Here is a 19,980-nt window from a genome sequence, read left to right as displayed (position 1 = left end):
ATCTCCATCAATAACACAGTAATATAATATGTTCCCAAATATATAAAACCACATCCCTGTACCATTTGCACATGGAAACTCACAGGTGCCTGACCTATTCTGAGAGTTTCTCATACCTTATTCCAGTAGATTTACCTCCTGCTTCGTATTTCTCGTCACAGTACTCCTGAAGCATTTATGGGAAGCACCACTAAAATTCCTTTATGGATACCACTCCATGTGAATGCTAACACATTTTTTAATGACCCATTACCAAATTTCTTTTGTACCAAATTATGCAGCATTTTAAAATGAGCTATTTTGTTTTTCTTTCAAGAACTTAATAACATGTTCTCAGATTTTTGTGCAACTTCCATTGTAAAACAGAACAGCCTATTATGTTGTCCTGGCTTTGCCTATGGAAGGACTGTGCCCCTTGCTGGGGTCATTAGTAATTATGGCTGTCAGGTTAGATCTTGGGTGAGAGATCTCTTGGACGGGGGACACAGACATGGGGGTTTTCAAGAGAATCTGAATCTGAATGAAGCCTCTGCTGGGTTGGGAGGCAGGAGATAGACATGAACTCTGTAACCTGCTCCACTAGACAGCCAGGTGGGTAGGTGGGCAGGTGGGGGCAGATCTCAGGGACCCAGGTCTCATTCATGAAATGATGGAACTTGGTCTCAATCTTGAAGCTTTAAAATAAATGGTCCTGTGGGAGCCTCCGTTTCTTCATGGGGCAGGGGTTTTCAACTATGTCTGGTACAGAGTGGGAGCTCAGCCGATGATCCTTGTTGAGTCAGCATCCCCTGAGCCTGGATAACCAGGAGTTGACTGGACCTAGCACGTCTGCACCCCACTCCAGTACTCCTGCCCGGAAAATCCTATGGACAGAGGAGCCTGGTAGGCTGCATTCCATGGGCTCGCTAAGAGTCGGACACGACTGAGCGACTTCACTTTCACTTTTCACTTTCATGCACTGGAGAATGAAATGGCAACCCACTCCAGTGTTCTTGTCTGGAGAATCCCGGGGACGGGGGAGTCTGGTGGGCTGCCGTCTATGGGGTCGCACAGAGTCGGACACAACTGAAGCGACTTAGCAGCAGCAGCACGTCTGTGCCACTGAGTGCTGCCCTCTATTGGTCACGGCGGAGTAGTGCTTGATCCTGAAGCCTGAACAGGGAGGGAGCTGGGTCTGACCCTGGGAAACTGTGAGGGGTGGTGACAGGGAGCTGATGTTTGTATGTGACTCGTTGGTTTTTAATCATAACTGAGTGAAAAGTAGTAAAATAGGAACCCTAAGTGTCAGAAAAGAAGAATGAAGTGGAGAAGGTTAAAAAAATATTTCTTCTGTTTTAACATCTAGCTTCTTATTGGTAGATTTATAGTCTTTTTAAAATCTGGGGCTGGTGTTTTTTACCATGAAAAATAATTGTCATTTTTTAACCTGTGAATTCTTTATAATTAGTTCATTTCTTTCCGGAGAAATTTTTCATTTTGAGGGATATCCAAACTTTTAAATTCTGAGTCTGTGTTTTTAGTCTTTGGGGCACTTTAGAGTCAAGTGTCACCATCCTTTTTTCTTTTTTTTTAAGCATTGGCAGCTATTGACAATTTTCTTAACACTTTGATATGTAAAGACATACATGAACCTGTAAGTCTCTCATGAATGTGACTTGTTATTGGCACAATGAGTACTTTGTCCTCCACTGCACTGGGTGGGGGTCCTAGCGCACGTATCTCCATGGTTTTTGTTGTTATTTTGTTCCTTTGGGCTTCCCTGGTGGCTCAGACAGTAAATAAACTGCCTGTTTTTCTTCAGTAGAAGTACTTTATTATCCTCCATTCAGCAAAGACAGGTAATGCATATAAATACATTTAAAATTGAGGCTTTATCACTTTGATTCATCATGTCATAATTAATTAATTCCCTATTTTTTGTTGTTGTTGCTGGTGGTGGTATTAAATTAGAGCTCTTGTTAAAAATTAGAGCTTGGACCACTATTAATAACAATTTGCCAAAAGTGACTATTATAAAAAGTACCCTTTGCTTGCTGAACACTACTGAGGTTTATTCTTTATCAAATGAAAATGGAGAGATTACTGGAGATTTCAAATTATTTAATTAAAGGGCCAGGCATGAGAGGAATTTATGCTTCCAGCTTGTGGGGATTGATTGATGCTTTTGAACTGGGGTGCTGGAGAAGACTCTTAAGAGCTCCTTGGACTGCAAAGAGATCAAACCAGTCAATCTTAAAGGAACATTCATTGGAAGGACTGATGCTGAAGCTGAAGCTCCAAAACTTTGGCCACCTGATGTGAAGAACTGACTCATTGGAAAAGACCCTGATACTGGGAAAGATTGAAGGCAGGAGGAGAAGGGAATGACAAAGGATGAGATGGTTGGATGGCATCACCAATTCCACGGACATGAGTTTGAGTGTGCTCTGGGAGTTGGTGATGGACAGGGAAGCCTGGCATGCTGCAGTCCATGGGGTCGCAAAGAGTTGGACACGACTGAGTGACTGAACTGAATTGAACTGTGGAGATTAATGAGACAGTTAAAACCAAGGATCATGATGAAAACTTACAAATGATTAATAACCTACCAAGCTGAATATTCTAAGTGCATTATATTAATAAGGTTATGTGCATTATTCAATTTTCATTTCAGATAGGTACCTTGTCATTTCTACTACTAAAATTCTGTGGGTGTCTAGAGCTATGTCCTTATGGAAATCTGGTAAAAGAATGAGCCTTGTTAAAGGCAACTTAGACTGTTTCAAACCCCCAAAGAGATATGTATGATTGGATGAAAAGGCCTCCAGGACTTAGTATCTTAAAATAGGAAGAAGAAAAATGTGGATTACATTAGCATATCAATGACTATTATTTAATTTTCTCTACATTCTGAAGTAATGTATGTTACTTTATTGAAATGGGCACATTTTTATAAACTTTAATTTGCAGGAATCAGGAATCCCAACCCTACAAGACCTTTTCTTTACTGCCAGACCCGGTGAACTGTTAGCTGTGGTTGGACCTGTGGGTGCAGGAAAGGTAAGTTGTGATGCCTATTGTCAGCTTGATGCAACTCCGCTGCCCTTGGTAAATTCTCAGAGTTGAGCCCAGAGCTGTGTGTGATACAGTTTGAATTGGGTGTACCTAGAACAGTGTTTCTCAAACTGTGTTCCATAGAATATTAGTTTTGCAAGAAGGTTTCATGGCCAAATAAATCTAGATAAGCACACACTGTTTTCTTTCTTGGTGCTTCATATTGCACAGTTGGGAACCATTGTCAGGAATTTGGATGTCTCAGTGAATGAAATTATTTATGTGGCAGCTGTTCAGGTTGGATGTAGACAGTGGGGACTTCTTTTCATCACAGTGGCCCCTCTAGGAAGTCTGGAGATGGTGAAGGCTCTTCCAGGAAGCTGTGAGCATTTCCTCACGTGACTTGATGTGATCCTTTCAGTGCACGTGTAGTGAATATTCAGCCACATGCTGGAGCTAAAAACACAGATGTGAACCAGACCCCAGTGTCTCTGCCGTCCAGAGGCAACCAGGTTCCAGGGTGAGACAGATACATAGGCAGTTTGTTTCAGCCCAGTGTGGTGAGCGCTCTGATGGTGTAGACACAGATATGTCAGTTTTGTGTGCTACAAGAGATTTGAAAGACATGTGCACTTTCACTTAGTGTCCTGTGTTGTGAAACAACAAAATACAGAAACCTAAATGTGGGATGTGTACATGAGAGGGTGATAATTTCCTCTATGATGGACTTTTGCTCTTTAGACACAACTCATTTCAGAATTCTTTTAAGTGATCATCTTTGCATATATTCTTCACACATAGCTTTTTAAAATAAGTATTTGTCAAGTGAAGGATACCTGGATGCAGGACGACCTGCACTAAACATCAGGTACATGAAATACACATCCTGGTGGGCTGCTCTGCTAGTGAAAGATGTTAAACATTCTTAGTTTTTCCTGGGTGTAGTGCTTCATTTGGGGGGCTCCTCTTGGGCAGAGGAGATTATTATAGTATTTTATTAATATTCCTTATCAACCATTCATTTTCATTGACCAGTAGTGTTATTTTCAATTGTTTTTGTCCAAACTTCCAGGGCTGTACTTTATCCTGTTCTAAATGCAAGGGTTCTATTGTGTATCAAACACCAGGCTGGGGTCGGCTGTGCTATGGGATGTGTTCCATCCTGAGTGCACCCTGTTCACGTGTGTGTGTTGTCGTCTGTTTTAGTCGTCACTGTTACGTGCTGTGCTGGGGGAGCTGCCCCCGAGCCAGGGGCAGGTCAGCGTGCACGGGAGGATCGCATATGTTTCTCAGCAGCCCTGGGTGTTCTCAGGAACTGTGAGGAGTAACATTTTATTTGGGAAGAAATATGAAGAAGACCGATATGAAGAAGTAATAAAGGCTTGTGCTTTGGGAGAGGTAAGTAAGGACTTTTCAGTAGTATGTACTAGAATTTCAAATGACAGACTAGGTTTAAACTTGGTTTAAACTAAAAAAAAGTTTGATTTTTTTTTTTAAGTTTGAAAGATCGTTTACTATTGTTTAATATTTACACCAGTCTTCTGAGTAGGTATGCAGGCACATATGCTACTCCTTCAATCCTGATGTCATAAGGACACTCACAGAATGCCTTGTTGAGGAGAGGGTTGTTTCACTTTGTGAAGTTTCATTCACTTTTAACTTATTTTCGTAGTGGACAATTACAGAAATGTCTAAAATTAGAGTGCACAGTGTAATGAACCCTCATGTACCCACTCCCCAGCTTCAACCAGGAGCAGCTGGTGGCCAGTCTTGCTGCATCTTCACTCCTGCCTCTGCCAGCCCCACCCCCAACCCAGGTTATTCTGGAGCAGATCCTAGACCTCAGATTAGTTCCTCTGTAAAGGTTTCGGCTCAGCTGGTAAAGAATCTGCCTGCAATGTGGGAGACCTGGGTTTGATCCCTGGATTGGAAAGGTCCCCTGGAGATGGGAATGACTACCCACTACAATATTCTAGCCTGGAGAATTCCATGGACTGTGTAGTCCACGGGGTCACAAAGAATCAGACACAACAGAGTGACTTTCACTTTCACTTTCAAAGCTTCCCTGGTGGCTCAGATGGTAAAGACACTGTCTGCAGTTCAGGAGATGTGGGTTCGATTCCTGGGCTCGAAAGATCCCTTGGAGAAGGGAATGATTATCCACTCCAATATTCTTGCCTGGTAGGCTACAGTCCATTGGGTTGCAAAGAGTCAGACACCACTGAGCGACTAATGCACATTTTACTAGTTTTTCTCTAAGAGTTAGGTGAGCCTTTGGAAAAACATATTATTTCATCTGAAATATAACCCAAATTCCTCAATATCATCAACCTTCTAGTTTACCTGTTGCTAATCATCTCACTGAGAAGTCTCCGTTACCATTGGTTTGAATCAGACGCCACATGAGGTCTGCCCCCTGCACTTGGCTGGTACCTCCTCAGTCCCTTTCAGTCTCTAGGTTCTTCTCTCCACTTGGTTATGACTGGTATTTTTATTTAAAGAAAATAGAATGCTTTAACATTTCTTCTTAATACTGTATTGTTTCACTGGGGGAGAGATTGCTTTCAGAAAAGACTCTGTGTTTCACAGAAAATGGCAAGGTGAAACTCTGAAATTTAGATGAAATCAGTGAATGAATGGTGAAAATGAAATTACCTGATAAAACAATATAATCTGGCAAAGAAGAAAGAAAAATGTAAATGCTGATAAATACTCTGTTACTCTCTTTGGTTATAAAAATCTAAATAATAGCATTAAAGGGCTTTTCCTCCCCAGGCCTGTTCAGTGCACTGTGTTCTTTTGTTCTGTGAGGAAAAGATTGGGATGGTCTTTCAAAGGTGTGGTGTTGAAGGCTCCAAACTCACTTTGTGAAGCAATAGTAATTTTGCTTGAACAATGACTTGAACATCATAGATTGTATCAGATGAGTAGCATTTTGTGATGATGTGAACAAAACAGAATTGCTTGTTTAATGCTCTTGTTTCTTTCTCCTGGGTTGTTGTTAATGGGAGATCGTTCTTTTGTGGAAATAATATTGTTACTGAGTCCACTCTTTTCATACTGTGGACTCAGTAACAGTATCATGAAACACAAGCTGGAATCAAGATTCCTGACAGAAATATCAATAACCTCAGTTATGCAGATGACACCACCCTTATGGCAGAAAGTGAAGAGGAACTGAAGAACCTCTTGATAAAGGTGAAAGAGGAGAGTGAAAAAGCTGGCTTAAAACTCAACATTCAAAAAACTAAGATCATGGCATCCAATCCCAACACTTCATGGCAAATAGATGGAGAAACAATGGAAACAGTGACAGATTTTATTTTCTTGGGCTCCAAAATCACTGCAGATAGTGACTGCAGCCATGAAATTAAAAATTCTTGCTCCTTGGAAGAAAAGCTATGACCAGCCTAGACAGTGTATTAAAAAGCAGAGACATTACTTTGCTGACAGAGGTCCATCTAGTAATGGCTATGGTTTTTCCAGTAGTCATGTATGGATGTGAGAGTTGGACCAGGAAGAAAGCTGAGTGCTGAGGAATACATGCTTTTGAACTGTGGTGTTGGAGAAGACTCTTGAGAGTCCCTTGAACTGCAAGGAGATCCAACCAGTCCTAAAGGAAAGCAGTCCTGAATATTCATTGGAAGGACTGATGCTGAAGCTGAAGCTCCAATACTGTGGCCATCTGATGCAAAGAACTGACTCATTGGAAAAGACCCTGATACTGGGAAAGATTGAAGGCAAGAGAAGGAAATAATTGAAGATGAGATGGTTGGATGGCATCACTGACTTGATGGACATGAGTTTGAGCAAGCTCTGGGAGTTGGTGATGGACAGCGAAGCCTGGCATGCTGTAGTCTATGGGGTCTCAAAGAGTTGGGCAGGACTGAGTGACTGAACTGAACTGAGTCCAAGCTCACTATGCTCACTGCACTGTAGGCCAGTAAGTCTGAGATGAGGTGTTGAGACAAGGAAGGGACTTTATTCAGGAAGCCACTGACAGAGAAGATGGCAGGTTCAATATCAGTATCAGTTCAGTTGCTCTGTTGTGTCTGACTCTTTGACAAAATTTGGTCCACTGGAGATGGGAATGGCAAGCTACTTCAGTATTCTTGCCTTAAGAACCCCATGAACAGTATGAAAAGGCAAAAAGATAGGACACTGAAAGATGAACACCCCAGGCCGGTAGGTGCCCAGTATGCTACTGGAGATCAGTGGAGAAATAATCCCAGAAAAAATAGAGAGACAGAGCCAAAGCAAAAACAACACCCAGCTGTGGATGTGACCAGTGATGGAAGTAAAGTCCAATGCTGTAAATAACCATATTGCAAAGGAACCTGGAATGTTAGGTCCATGAATCAAGACAAATTGGAAGGGTTCAAACAGGAGATGGCAAGGGTGAACACTGATGTTGTAGGAATCAATGAACTAAAATGGACTGGAACGGGTGAATTTAACTCAGATGACTATTATATCTACTATTGTGGGCAAGAGTCCCTTAGAAGAAATGGAGTAGCCATCATGGTCAACAAAAGAGTCCAAAATGTAGTACTTGGATGCAATCTCAAAAACAACAGAATGATCTCTGTTTGTTTCCAAGGCGAACGATTCAATATCATGGTAATCCAAGTCTATGTCCTGACCAGTAATGCTGAAGAAGCTGAAGTTGAATGGTTCTGTGAAGACCTACAAGACCTTCTAGAACTAACACCCAAAAAAGAAGTCCTTTTCATCATATGGGGCTGGAATGCAAAAGTAGGAAGTCAAGAGACACCTGGAGTAACAGGCAAATTTGGCCTTGGAGTACAGAATGAAGGAGGGCAAAGGCTAACAGAGTTTTGCCAAGAGAACACACTGGTCATAGCAAACACCCTCTTCCAACAACACAAGAGAAGACTGTACACATGGACCTCACCAGATGGTCAACACCGAAATCAGATTGATTATATTCTTTGCAGCCAAAGATGGAGAAGCTCTATACAGTCAGCAAAAACAAGACTGGGAGCTGACTGTGGCTCAGATCATGAACTCCTTATTGCCAAATTCAGACTTAAATTGAAGAAAGGGAAAACCACTAGGCCATTCAGGTATGACCTAAATCAAATCCCTTTTGATTATAGAGTGGAAGTGACAAATAGATTCAAGGGATTAGATATGATAGAGTGACTGAAGAGCTATGGACAGAGGTTCATGACATTGTACAGGAGACAGTGATCAAGACCATCCCAAGAAAAAGAAATGCACAAAGGCAAAATGATTCTCTGAGGAGGCCTTACAAATAGCTGAGATGGCAGGTTAGCACCTCAAAATAACCATCTTCTCAGGAGCAGGATGCCAGGTTCTTCTGTGAATCAGAGATGGTTGGACATGAGGAAACAAAGTCAAAAGATCATTTAATTCTTGTGAATATCTTATAAAGCAGAAAGCCTCATGCTGGGAGATATGTTACTTTCACTTCCTTACAACCCTTCACAGGTGGGCATAGTCAGGCTATCTTCTTGAGGCAGGCAATTATGTATGCCTGCATTAACAAATGCGGCAAGATAAAGATTAAAGTCACAGAAGCAAATCCAGTATGAATTAAAAATTAACCCTTCCTGGTTACAGTATCAAGGTAGTAGGGATGAGCTGGATTTTTATTAAATGGTGTTTATAATGTGGTCATCCAGTGGTTAAAACTCCTTGCTTCCAATGCAGGGGGCATAGGTTCGATCTTTGGTCAAAAGCTAAGATCCTACATGCCACAAGGCACAACCAAAAATTTAAAAACAATTTAAGAGCAAATATATGGACTTGCCTGGTGGCTCAGATGGTAAAGGATCTGCCTGCAATGTGGGAGACCCAGGTTCAATCCCTGGGTTCAAAAGATCCCTGGAGAAGGGAATGGAACCCATTCCAGTATTTTTGCCTGGAGAATTCCATGGACAAAGGAGCCTGGCATGCTATAGTCCATAGGGGTCAAAAGAGTCGGACACAACTGAGCGACTAATGCTACACTACAAATACTGTGAAAGAAAAGGGGGAAGCAAATGTAAACAGTGAGAACAGCAGCTCCCATTCAGAGTCTATATGCAAATCATTTTCTCACATGTGCGTGTATACACACATAAGAAGGTATGTAAGTTATTCTTTTTGAGTGTCCTCGATGTTAAATTCCTCATTTTTGGTTGGTAAAGCTGAAGCTTGGGGATGAAACAGCTGTCCTTAACATTTGGAGCTCAAGTTCAGATCTATTTCTGCACAACTCTAGACTCCATGCTTGTCCTCGGTGCTGTGCTGGCTTGAGGACATTTGAAAGAAAGAACTTTTTAAAAAGCAGGTGATGGATGAAGGTGGGAGGTGGGATGTGGAGTAAACAGATCTCAGACATTTCCTCTTTACCTTAATCATGTCCAGCTCCTGATGCCCACATCAGACTGCAAAGACCCAGGCCAGGTGTGAATGTTTCTCTCATGACCTTGCCTTTCTGGTGAGGCTCAGCCCTGTCTTTCTCTCCCACATTTGAGCATCTCTGGAGAAGAGCGGCTGTGGGACAGTGGCTACCATTCAGCGGTTTCCTCAGGGGCCATCGTTCTCCCTGGGGGGTGATGCTCTGCTGCAGCCACATGGCGTGACTGGACCAGTAACGTGGACAGTGTTCTGAGGCTTCCCTCACCCTGGACCATCCATGCAGCAGATTCTGTGAGAAGGGGCCCTGCAAGACTGGGCTGCACAGCAATTCTTCTGTATGTGATGAGACAGATATTTACAAAGATGGACTGCTCTCCTGTTTGCATGGTCAGGACAGAGAGTTGGGGCCCCTCATGCCCATTCTCTCCTTGGCAGGAAGGGAGGCTTAGGGCAGAGGAGTAACTGAGAGGGGAGTCCTGGACCTGGCTGTGTCACTTGCCTGCTATCACTTTGAACACATTCTGTTACCTGCCTGAGGTTTCCACAGCAAAATGAGGACACTGTTCAGCAGTTTTCCAAGAGGTTTTGTTACTGCTCTGAAATGTCCTCTATGACTGGTTAGCAAGTAGCAAGAGGTTAGCAAGGTCTTTGCAGCACTTGGGAACCATTTAATGAGTTATGAGAGCCTCTGCTTATCTCCTCTTGGAATCCATGTGTCGGTGGATGGACATAAGATGGTCACAGATAGTAGAGGTGTCTACAGTTATTTTGGGCTTCCTTAGTGGCTCAGTGGTAATCTGCTTGCAATGCAGGATCCCTGGGTCAGGAAGATCTCCTGAAGGAGGGCGTGGCAACCCCCTCCAGTACTCTTGCCTGGAGAATTCCATGCACAGAGGAGCCTGGCGGGCTACAGTCCATGTGATCGCACGGTCAGACACGGAAGTGAGTAAGCAGCAGCAGAGGCAGCAGAGTTGTCTTGGCCTGAAGATACAGAGATCGCACGTGTAGTGGAAAAGGTTTGACCTTCAGAGAAAAATGGTCCCGGATGGTAACTCCAGGTGTTTGCCTCAGTTTCTCCTCTTATTAAATGGCAGAGGGGTGGGATTACCCTAAAGGCTACAGGCCACGCCTGTGAAGTGCAAACAAGTCAGGGTTTCAGTTAATGGTAGCAACTGTTACTAATACAGCCTTTTTCTCTTCATTCATCCATACTTAAATGCATATAAATATTATAAAGATTTCTCCTTACAGTTCTCCCTGTGCTCACATCTGCCTAATCTTGGAGGAAAAAATAGTTTAAAAAAGTGAAATTTTTTGTATTACATTAAACTAGATCTAATTGAAGTAAACCTTTAAGTTCATTGAGCTGAAAGCTTTTCTGTAATAAAATAGGGAGATATGAAGTAATCACATTGGGAATATCTATTCAGGCTGATGAGATAACTCCAAAGTCCAGGAGTCATCAGGCTCAGGGATTGAGTCTCAGTTTTTCTATTAACTAGGAGTGTGGTCAGTCACCAATAGTAAGTTATCAATTCCTGTCCTTTTTCCATTTATGGAGGGTTTTCCTACACTTTAGATTCTCACAGCATCCTTGAAGTTAGTGACTCTTGTTTCTGCAGCACATTCTGTAGAAGATGAAAGTGAGACTTAGGAGGTCAAAGGATTTGTTTATCATGGAGACCCCGGTGTGCCACTTGCTTCCTCCCCAAATTTGCTAAAGTAGAGACAAAGAAATGAGTGCTGCTTGTCTATGCCAGGATCTGTCCAGTGATCATTACAGGCAGTCTAAAATTTCTAATATAATAACTGTGTCACTTAAACTTGATTGTTATCTTGTGGTTTTGGGGATGTTCTTGTCATCTTTTTTTATTTCCCCAGGTATTCTGGGGAAAATAAACAGATTTGTCTATTTATTTCTTAAATAGTATTCAAATAAAACTTATGATAGATTCCCCAAATCTCAAATCAAAGCTTCGTATCCTTCTTAACTTTGAGTGTTTTCTGCTTCCATGGGCAAGCGTCTACTTGGTTTAGCTGATCTGCTCCGTGTTCCTTGAATACACTGTTTCCCTTTAGTTTTTCATGTCCAGCCTGCTTTTTTTTTGCTCCCTTTCCGTGTATAGTTCTTGTCTGTCACTGTATGACTGGTCTTCAGTATCCCTGTAAAGACACCAGTCAGGTCTTATTCCTTCTGTGGAAGTGGGAAGCTGACATCATGTTCAGCAAAATTGGAAATTTAAGACACACTCATTCCCTGATAAAACAAGTCCTGTGCCTTCACCACCCTGGCCACTAGCTCTCACACCTGTGTCTCTAGCACAGACCTTCACACTTGCATGTCTAGCTGCACTGTGATATCACCATGATATCATCTCACCTTGTCCACAAGTGAAGTCTCCTAAACCAACATCCACCATCTTCCCCAACTCAGTAAATGGAGACCCTGTCCTTTCTCTTCCTCGTCTCAGACACCACAGTCTCCTCTTCTCTTATAGCCCACTCCCATCTGGTGAGCAGGTCTTACAGACTCCACCTTCCAAGTGTGTCTGGAGTGTGACCCTGTCGCTCCATTCCTGCTGCTCCCACTCTGGTCCTAACCACCATCATCTCTCCCCTGGATTATTCCAGTTGCCTCCTCACTTGTCACCCTCACCCATTCCCCCTTGCCCTGTTTTCCACAAAGCATAGAAGTGATTCTTTAAAAAACCTCAGACCAGGTCAGTCCTCCCTTCTCCCCCTTCCCCTGTTACTGGAGTGACCCCAGGCTCCTCCTGCTCTGTCTCCGCCCTCACTCCCCTCATTCTCACTCAGCTCTCCTGCCTCCTTGTCCTGAACCCCTTGGGCATCTCCCCGTGGCCCCTGCACCCACCCCTCCCTCTGTGAGGAGCAGCCTCTCCAGGTCTGCCTGAGCCCCTCCCCCAGATCTGCTCACACCCCCTCTGAGCAGAGCCCTCCCCCCACTGTGGACTCACTTCCCTCCTTCACTCTCCATCCCCCTGAGCCAGCTTGCTTTTCCTTCCTGTCCTCAGCACTTGCACTCAGGTTAATTTCTTATATCATCCATCTCCCACCATGGAAAGAAACTCTGGGACTTTGTTTCTTTGTGGCTGAATTCTTCCTGCCCTGAATAATGCCTGATGTATAGGTTGATCTTCAATAAATAAGTGTGAAAATAGTCAAATGCATAAATGCTGTGAAAAACTACAGAATGAAAACAAATGAGAAACCAAAGAGGTTTTTGTTGTTGTTGTTCAAGGTTAGTTTAGTTACTATGAAACATTCCCATTGCTCTTGATCATCAAATACTTGTATGAAGAACTGGTACTAAAGGATTAGGAGGATGGGAATTCCCTGGTGGTTCAGTGGTTAGGGCTGCATGGTTTCATGGCTGAGATTGTGGGTTCAATCCCTAGTCAGAGAACTAAGATCCCACAAGCTACATGGTTTGGCTAAAAAAAAAAAAAAAATAGGATGAGAGGAAAGTGAAAGTCGCTCATTCATGTCTAACTCTTTGCAACCCCATGGACTATATAGTCCATGGAATTCTCCAGGCCAGAATACTGGAGTGGGTAGCCTTACCCTTCTCCACGGGATCTTCCCAACCTAGGGATCAAACCCAGGTCTCCTGCATTGCAGACGGATTCTTTACCAGCTGAGCCACAAGGGAAGCCCAAGAATACTGGAGTGGGTAGCCTATCCCTTCTCCAGGGGATCTTCTCAACCCAGAAATCGAACTGAGGTCTCCTGATTACAGGTGGATTCCTTACCAACTGAGCTATGAGAGGAGGAGAACACATTTTTTTTTTCATTTATTTTTATTAGTTGGAGGCTAATTACTTTACAATATTGTAGTGGTTTTTGCCATACATTGGCATGAATCAGCCATGGATTTACATGTGTTCCCCATCCCGATCCCCTCTCCCACCTCTCTCCCCATCCCATCCCTGTGGGCCTTCCCAGTGCACCAGCCCTGAGCACTTGTCTCATGCATCCAACCTGGGCTGGTGATCTGTTTCACCCTTGCTAGTATACTTGTTTCAATGCTATTCTCTCAGAATATTCCACCCTTGCCTTCTCCCATAGAGTCCAAAAGTCTGTTCTGTACATCTGTGTCTCTTTTTCTGTTTTGTGTATAGGGTTATCGTTACTGTCTTTTAGAATTCCATATATATGCGTTAGTATACTGTATTGGTCTTTATCTTTCTGGCTTACTTCACTCTGTATAATGGGCTCCAGTTTCATCCATCTCATTAGAACTGATTCAAATGAATTCTTTTTAATGGCTGAGTAATATTCCCTGGTGTATATGTACCTTAGCTTCCTTATCCATTCGTCTGCTGATGGGCATCTAGTTTGCTTCCATGTCCTGGCTATTATAAACAGTGCTGCGATGAACATTGTGGTGCACACCTCTCTTTCAGATCTGGTTTCCTCAGTGTGTATGCCCAGCAGTGGGATTGCTGGGTCATATGGCAGTTCTAATTCCAGTTTTTTAAGGAATCTCCACACTGTTCTCCATAGTGGCTGTACTAGTTTGCATTCCCACCAACAGAGTAAGAGGGTTCCCTTTTCTCCATATCCTCTCCAGCATTTATTGCTTGTAGACTTTTGGATAGCAGCCATCCTGACTGGCGTGTAATGGTATCTCATTATTGTTTTGATTTGCATTTCTCTGATAATGAGTGATGTTGAGCATCTTTTCATGTGTTTGTTAGCCATCTGTATGTCTTCTTTGGAGAGGAGAACACATTTTAAATCTTATTCTCTTTCCCTTTTCTATCTCCGCACAGGACTTACAGCTTCTGGAGGATGGAGATCAAACTGTGATAGGAGAAAGAGGAACCCCGCTGAGTGAAGGACAGAAAGCCCGGGTCAGCCTCGCCAGGTAAATGGGGTTTCAGTTGCCATCCTGCCCCTCCTCCTCCATGGCTCCTAGTGGACGTGAGCACACAGACCCCGCTCACTGGGTGGGCCTATGTGAAGCAGGGTCTTGGTTCTTTCCATGGACTCTTGGAATGAACATGGAGTTATTGGACACCATCATGATTCAGAGATGAGACCCAGACAGTGTGAAGTGTCCTCTCCTGACATCTCTCTATGTTTTCTAGAGCCATGTATCAGGATGCAGACATCTACCTCCTGGATGATCCATTCAGTGCAGTGGATGTAGGAGTCAGCAGGCACTTGTTTGAACAGTGAGTTTGCTCCTGTGTTTCTATCATCTCTGCTTTCAGGAACCCTACAGAGATCAGGGAAGACAGCTCAGGAGAGCCTTTGTGCTTCAGGAGACTCAGCTCACTCTGCCCTGGTGTCCCTCTCTCCCTTCCCTTCCCTCCACAGAAGATCCATCCTAGAGAAATCTTGCATCATGATGAGGTCAAGAAAGGACAATATAGCAGGTGTTCCAGTGTGGAGACCAGTGGGGCCTGTGCTTCAGGGAGTGAGGGGTAGATGGCAGATTTCCCCCTGCGAATTGCAGCTGATGGATCCAGCCCCCAGGAATAAGAAAGATGATACACGGTTTTTAAGTCAGAGCACAGGACTTGGTAACCTGGTACTTGGCAGGCAGTTCTTTTCTGCCATCCTTTTTTTTTTCTTTTCTTTATTTATTTTTAATTGAAGGATAATTGCTTTACAGTATTTTGTGGTTTTCTGTCATACATCAACAAGAATCAGCCATAGTTAATCCATGTCCCCTCTCTCCCAAACCTCCCTCCCATCTCCCACCCCATTTACCCTTCGTCACCAAGCCCCTGTTTGAGTTCCTTGAGTCATAAACAAATTCCCACTGGCTGTCTATTTTACACTTGGTAATGTCAGTTTCCTTGCTACTCTCTCCATACATCTCACCCTCTCCCTCCTTCCCTCACCCCTGTGTCCTTAGGTCTTTTCTATATGTCTGTTTATCTGTTGCCACCCTGAACATAGATTCATCAGTACCATCTTTTTAGATTCCCTATATATGTGTCAGTATATGATATTTATATTTCTCTTTATGACTTACTTCACTCTGTATAATAGGCTCTAGGTTCATCCATCTCATTAGAACTGACTCAAATGTATTCTTTTTTATGGCTGAGTAGTATTCCATTGTATATATGTACCACGGCTTCTTTATCCATTAATGTCAATCCTCCATCATTTTTTTAAGGCACGTGAGAAGCAGAGTTTTCAGTACTGACTGGAAAGACCCTTGGTTTATGCTTATTATTCTGTAGGTTTGAAAATACTTAGTAAAGTAAAAATGATTTATTCTACATCAGAGTCTGTTCTCTAGGTCTGTAAATCTGTTTTTGTTTTGTAGATAGTTTCATTTTTGCAATATTTTATATTCCACATATGAATGATATCATATGATATTTGTCTTTCTCTTTCTGACTTACTTCACTTAGTATGAAAATCTCCAGGTCCAACCATGTTTCTGAAAATGGCATTTGTTCTTGCTTTTTTTATCCATTCACCTGTCAGTTGACATTTAGGTTGTTCCCATGTCTTGGGTGTTGTGAATAGTGCTTTTACGAGCATAGGGGTACATGTGTCTTTTTGTGGTTTTGTCTGGATATATGCCCAGGAGTGAGATTGCTAGATTATAAGGTAATTCTATTTTTAATTTTCTGAGAAACCTCCAACCTGTTTTCCATACCAGCAGTATAGAAAAGCTTTATTTTCTTTGTATCCTTTCTAGCCATTGTTATTTTAATGATGGCCATTCTGACTGGTATGAAGTGGTACATCACTGTAGTTTTGATTTGCATTTCTGTAATAATTCATAATGTTGAACATCTTTTCATGTGCCTATTGGCCATCTAAATATATATACAACCTTTGGAGAAATGTCTGTTTAGTTCTTCTGCTAATTTTTCAATTGGGTTGTTTGTTTTGTTTTTGCTATTGTATGTATTTGTATTGTATGTATTTTTGTTATTTGTATGAAATGTTTGCATATTTTACAGATTATCCCCTTGTCAGTTGCATCATTTGGAAATATTTTCTCCCATTCCGTATGTTATCTTTTTGTTTTTTGATGGTTTTCTTTGCTGTGCAAAAGTTTGTACATTTGATTAGGTCCCATTTGTTTATTTTGCTTTATTTCTATTGCCTTGGGAGACTAACCTAAGAAAACGTAGATATTATTCATGTCAGAGAATATTTTACCTGTGTTCTCTTCTAGGAGTTTTATGGTGTCATGTTTTAAGTCACTAAGTCATTTTGAGTTTATATCTGTGAGTGGTAAGGGGTGTGTTCTAACCTCACTGATTTCCAAGCCTGTGTCTCTGCCCTTATGTATTGTTCTCCTCGTCCTCTAAGCACACCAGTCCGAATAGATTAGGCCCAGAGTAATTAATGGTAACAATTACTCCTTTAAAGTCCCTGTCATGAAATTCTAAGGTACTGTTGGCTAAGATGTCAACAAGTGATTTTTGAGAGGACATGACTGATTTACAGCAGGTGTGGAATAACAAAGTAGAAACTTGAGCAGAGTCAGCAGATGTGTGAGGAGCTCTGACCTCTGGACACGAGGAGCTGGGATTCCACATCCACTGAGCAGGGGTTGTCAGACTTTGATGGAACCTGCTCGTATGAAAAAACATGCTTAGTGCTGGGCTGATGAAAGAGTTGTGGAGATGGATATTGGTGATGGCTGCACAGCAGTGTGAATGTCCTTAACGCCACTGAACTGGATGCTTAAAAGGGCAGAAATGGTAAATTTCATGTCAGGTATATTTTACCACGGGGTTTCTCTGGTAGCTCAGTGATAAAGAATCCACCTGCCAAGTGGGAGATGCAGGTTGGATTCCTGGGTTGGGAAGATCCCCTGGTGAAGGAAATGGCAGCCCACACAAGTATTCTTGCTTGGAAAATCCCATGGACAGAGGAGTTGGGTGGGCTACAGTCTATGGGGTTGCAAACAGTCAGCAATAACTTAGGGACTGAACAACATCAACAACATATTTTACCACAGTTAAAAAAAAAAACAAAAAACCTGCACAGTAGAATCGAATCTTTCAGAACCCGAGGTAGCAGAGGAGCTGACACATGGCATGGCCTCCAGCTCTGATCTGGCCCCCCTTTCCCATCCTTGTTTGATCCTGACTGGATGAATTTTCCCTTAGAGAAGTGCCTTATGGACTGGCGCTAGTGCTGTGACAGGGATTCCCCACCCCCACCCTTCTGGCATCATGAGTGGCTTAGGCTCCCTCTTCCCAGGACCCTGACCTGAACCTACAAATGTCTGTTACCCCATCTTATGTGAGGCTGCACAAGTTCTCCATCATTTCCTGAAAAGTTTCTGCTGTCCATTGCATCTGTGTCACGGGGAGGGGAGAGGGAGGCATTCTGATTGCTGAGAACAGTGTGCTGATCACAGTAGTTCTCTCAAGTTCTTTTTTGAACACAGGAAGTATTTGTAAAGTTTTCTTAGACATTTTGGGTTTAATGACTTTGGATGTACATTTGATGGAAGGAAGCTTGTTTAGATTATTGCTTGCTAATCACAGCCACATTCTCTAAGGAAACTTAAAGTAGAGAGCATGAAGGCAGTTTATGAAATCACTCAGCAGCAAGGGGAGAATGTTCTCTAGTTAGAAAGTTGGATGGAATAATATGCTATGAGTGATGGTGGACATGTCAATCTTAGTAATGGGGTTATTGTTCAGTTGCTCAGCCGTGTCCAACTCTTTGCAACCCCATGAACTGCAGCTCACCAGGGAGTATGTTGTATTAGTAATGGGGAGTGTTTTGTATTAAAAGTGATGAATCACACTCTACTTGCTGTTAACAGTTTCCTTCAGTTGTGAATATGCATCCAAGTTTAATAAGGTTCTGTGAATTTACACCTATATGTTGCAGACATTATGTGGGTTCTATCACCTACAGAAGGTTAGCGGCCTTAGGGAAACTGATGCAGTGTTACCTGTGTCTAGCTTGGTTTTTCACATGTTTCAGCCCCACGTCACCAGACACCTGCATCCTGTGTCATCAGGTCTTTGGGTCTGTCCTGATCAGACTCCCACACTGCTCTTTACACAGCTCACCCTCCTGTTCCAGCCCTTCACAGACCCCCTGCCAACTATGTTCAGGATGCAGCGCCAGGTCCTCAGACAGAGAACAGGCTTCTTTGCCGTCTGTTCCCATCAGCCTTTCCAGCTGTGCTGGCTTTGTGGGAGCCCTTTCTCACCTCTCCCTGGAGAAGGGAATGGCTGCCCACTCCAGCATTCTTGCCTGGAGAATCCCATGGACAGAGGAACCTGGCAGGCTACAGTCCATGGGGTCGCAAAGAGTCAGACATGACTCAGCAACTGACACTTTCATTTTCACTTTTTTCTCACCCCTTTCAGTCTGTATATTCTGGTCCCTCTGTCCCCAAGCCAGGGAACAGTGTGCCAGGGCACAGAAAGAAGGTGAAAAATGGGCCCTGCCATTCCCCCTGCTCCTCCAGTGGGTATGTGTGCCCCCTGTCTTCCCACAGCCCACAGAGGGCTGCACTTGACCGTTTATGAGTACCTCCCAACCCCCATAAGCTGTGAATGCAGGAAGATACCTCAGCCCGGCTTGTTCAGTCTCAGGACCCCTGCACCTGCTGTGTCTTCTTCCAGGGATGTTTCCCCAGAGAGTCTCAGGGTTCCCGTGTCTCCCCATCTAAGACAGCAGCCCCTATTTATTTTTCTTCACAGCACATGTCATGGCCTGAAAGGGCATTTTCTATACTCGTTCTGTATGTCCCCATTTACATGGTATATAGTGTTGTCTCCTGTCTTGACCAGTGGGTGTATTCTTGGCATGTAGGACAATGCCTGGCTCCTTAACAAACCTCTGCTGACTGAATGAATGAAGGTGGGGACTCTGTCTTTTTTGTCTTATTTGGTGCACATCCCTGTACCATTGGATGTGTCCACTCTTAACACAGCCCATTATAGAATTATACATGGTATTATAATTCCTGGTGTATTTCCAGACTGGTGCACTTCCATACTTTTAGACTTCCCTGGTGGCTGAGATGGTAAAGTGTCTGCCTACAATGTAGGAGACCTAGGTTCGATCCCTGGGTCAGGAAGATCCCCTGGAGAAGGAAATGGCAACCCACTCCAGTACTCTTGCCTGGAAAATCCCATGGATGGAGGATCCTGGTAGGCTAGAGTCCATGGGGTCGCAAAGAGTTGGACATGACTGAGCGACTTCACTTTCATATGGTTATTATAAGATTAACCCAGCCCTTATGTAGGAATAACAATTAAACAACTGACTGTTGAATCAATCATTTTCATGGCATGGATTGGAAATCTTTACTCTAAAAACTTGGAAAGTAGAGTGGTTGGGAGAAATAGCATTATATTTAATTAATTAATTTTTATTTCTTTATTTGACTGCATTGGGTCCTAGTTGCAGCACACAGGATCTTCTTGCTTCATGTGGGATCTTTTGTTGTGACACGCAGCCTCTCTAGCTGTGATGCACAGGCTCAGACACTCTGAGGCATGTGGGATCTTAGTCCCCCTACCAGGCTGCCAGGGATCTAACCTGTGTCCCCTTCATTGGCACATGGATCCCCAACTG

General features: G+C 43.1%; 1 protein-coding gene across 7 annotated transcripts in view; it reads left to right on the top strand.

The window, feature by feature from the left end:
- Positions 1-19,980, top strand: part of LOC122686751 (ATP-binding cassette sub-family C member 4-like) — a 2,082,459-nt gene that overhangs the window by 16,375 nt on the left and 2,046,104 nt on the right. For all 7 annotated transcript variants that reach the window (XR_006338890.1, XM_043891985.1, XM_043891989.1 and 4 more), the window contains exons 7-10: positions 2,950-3,039; positions 4,240-4,431; positions 14,217-14,311; positions 14,535-14,621. Coding sequence is in view for 6 of the 7 variants with exons in the window: in XM_043891985.1 (XP_043747920.1) it covers positions 2,950-3,039; positions 4,240-4,431; positions 14,217-14,311; positions 14,535-14,621 (464 nt within the window). In the remaining variant the exon portion in view is untranslated. The remainder of the gene's footprint in view (positions 1-2,949; positions 3,040-4,239; positions 4,432-14,216; positions 14,312-14,534; positions 14,622-19,980) is intronic.

This window comes from Cervus elaphus, chromosome 30 (genome assembly GCF_910594005.1).
Source record: "Cervus elaphus chromosome 30, mCerEla1.1, whole genome shotgun sequence".
Taxonomy (NCBI): Eukaryota; Metazoa; Chordata; class Mammalia; order Artiodactyla; family Cervidae; genus Cervus; species Cervus elaphus.
This window is presented reverse-complemented; position numbering and strand designations above follow the sequence as displayed.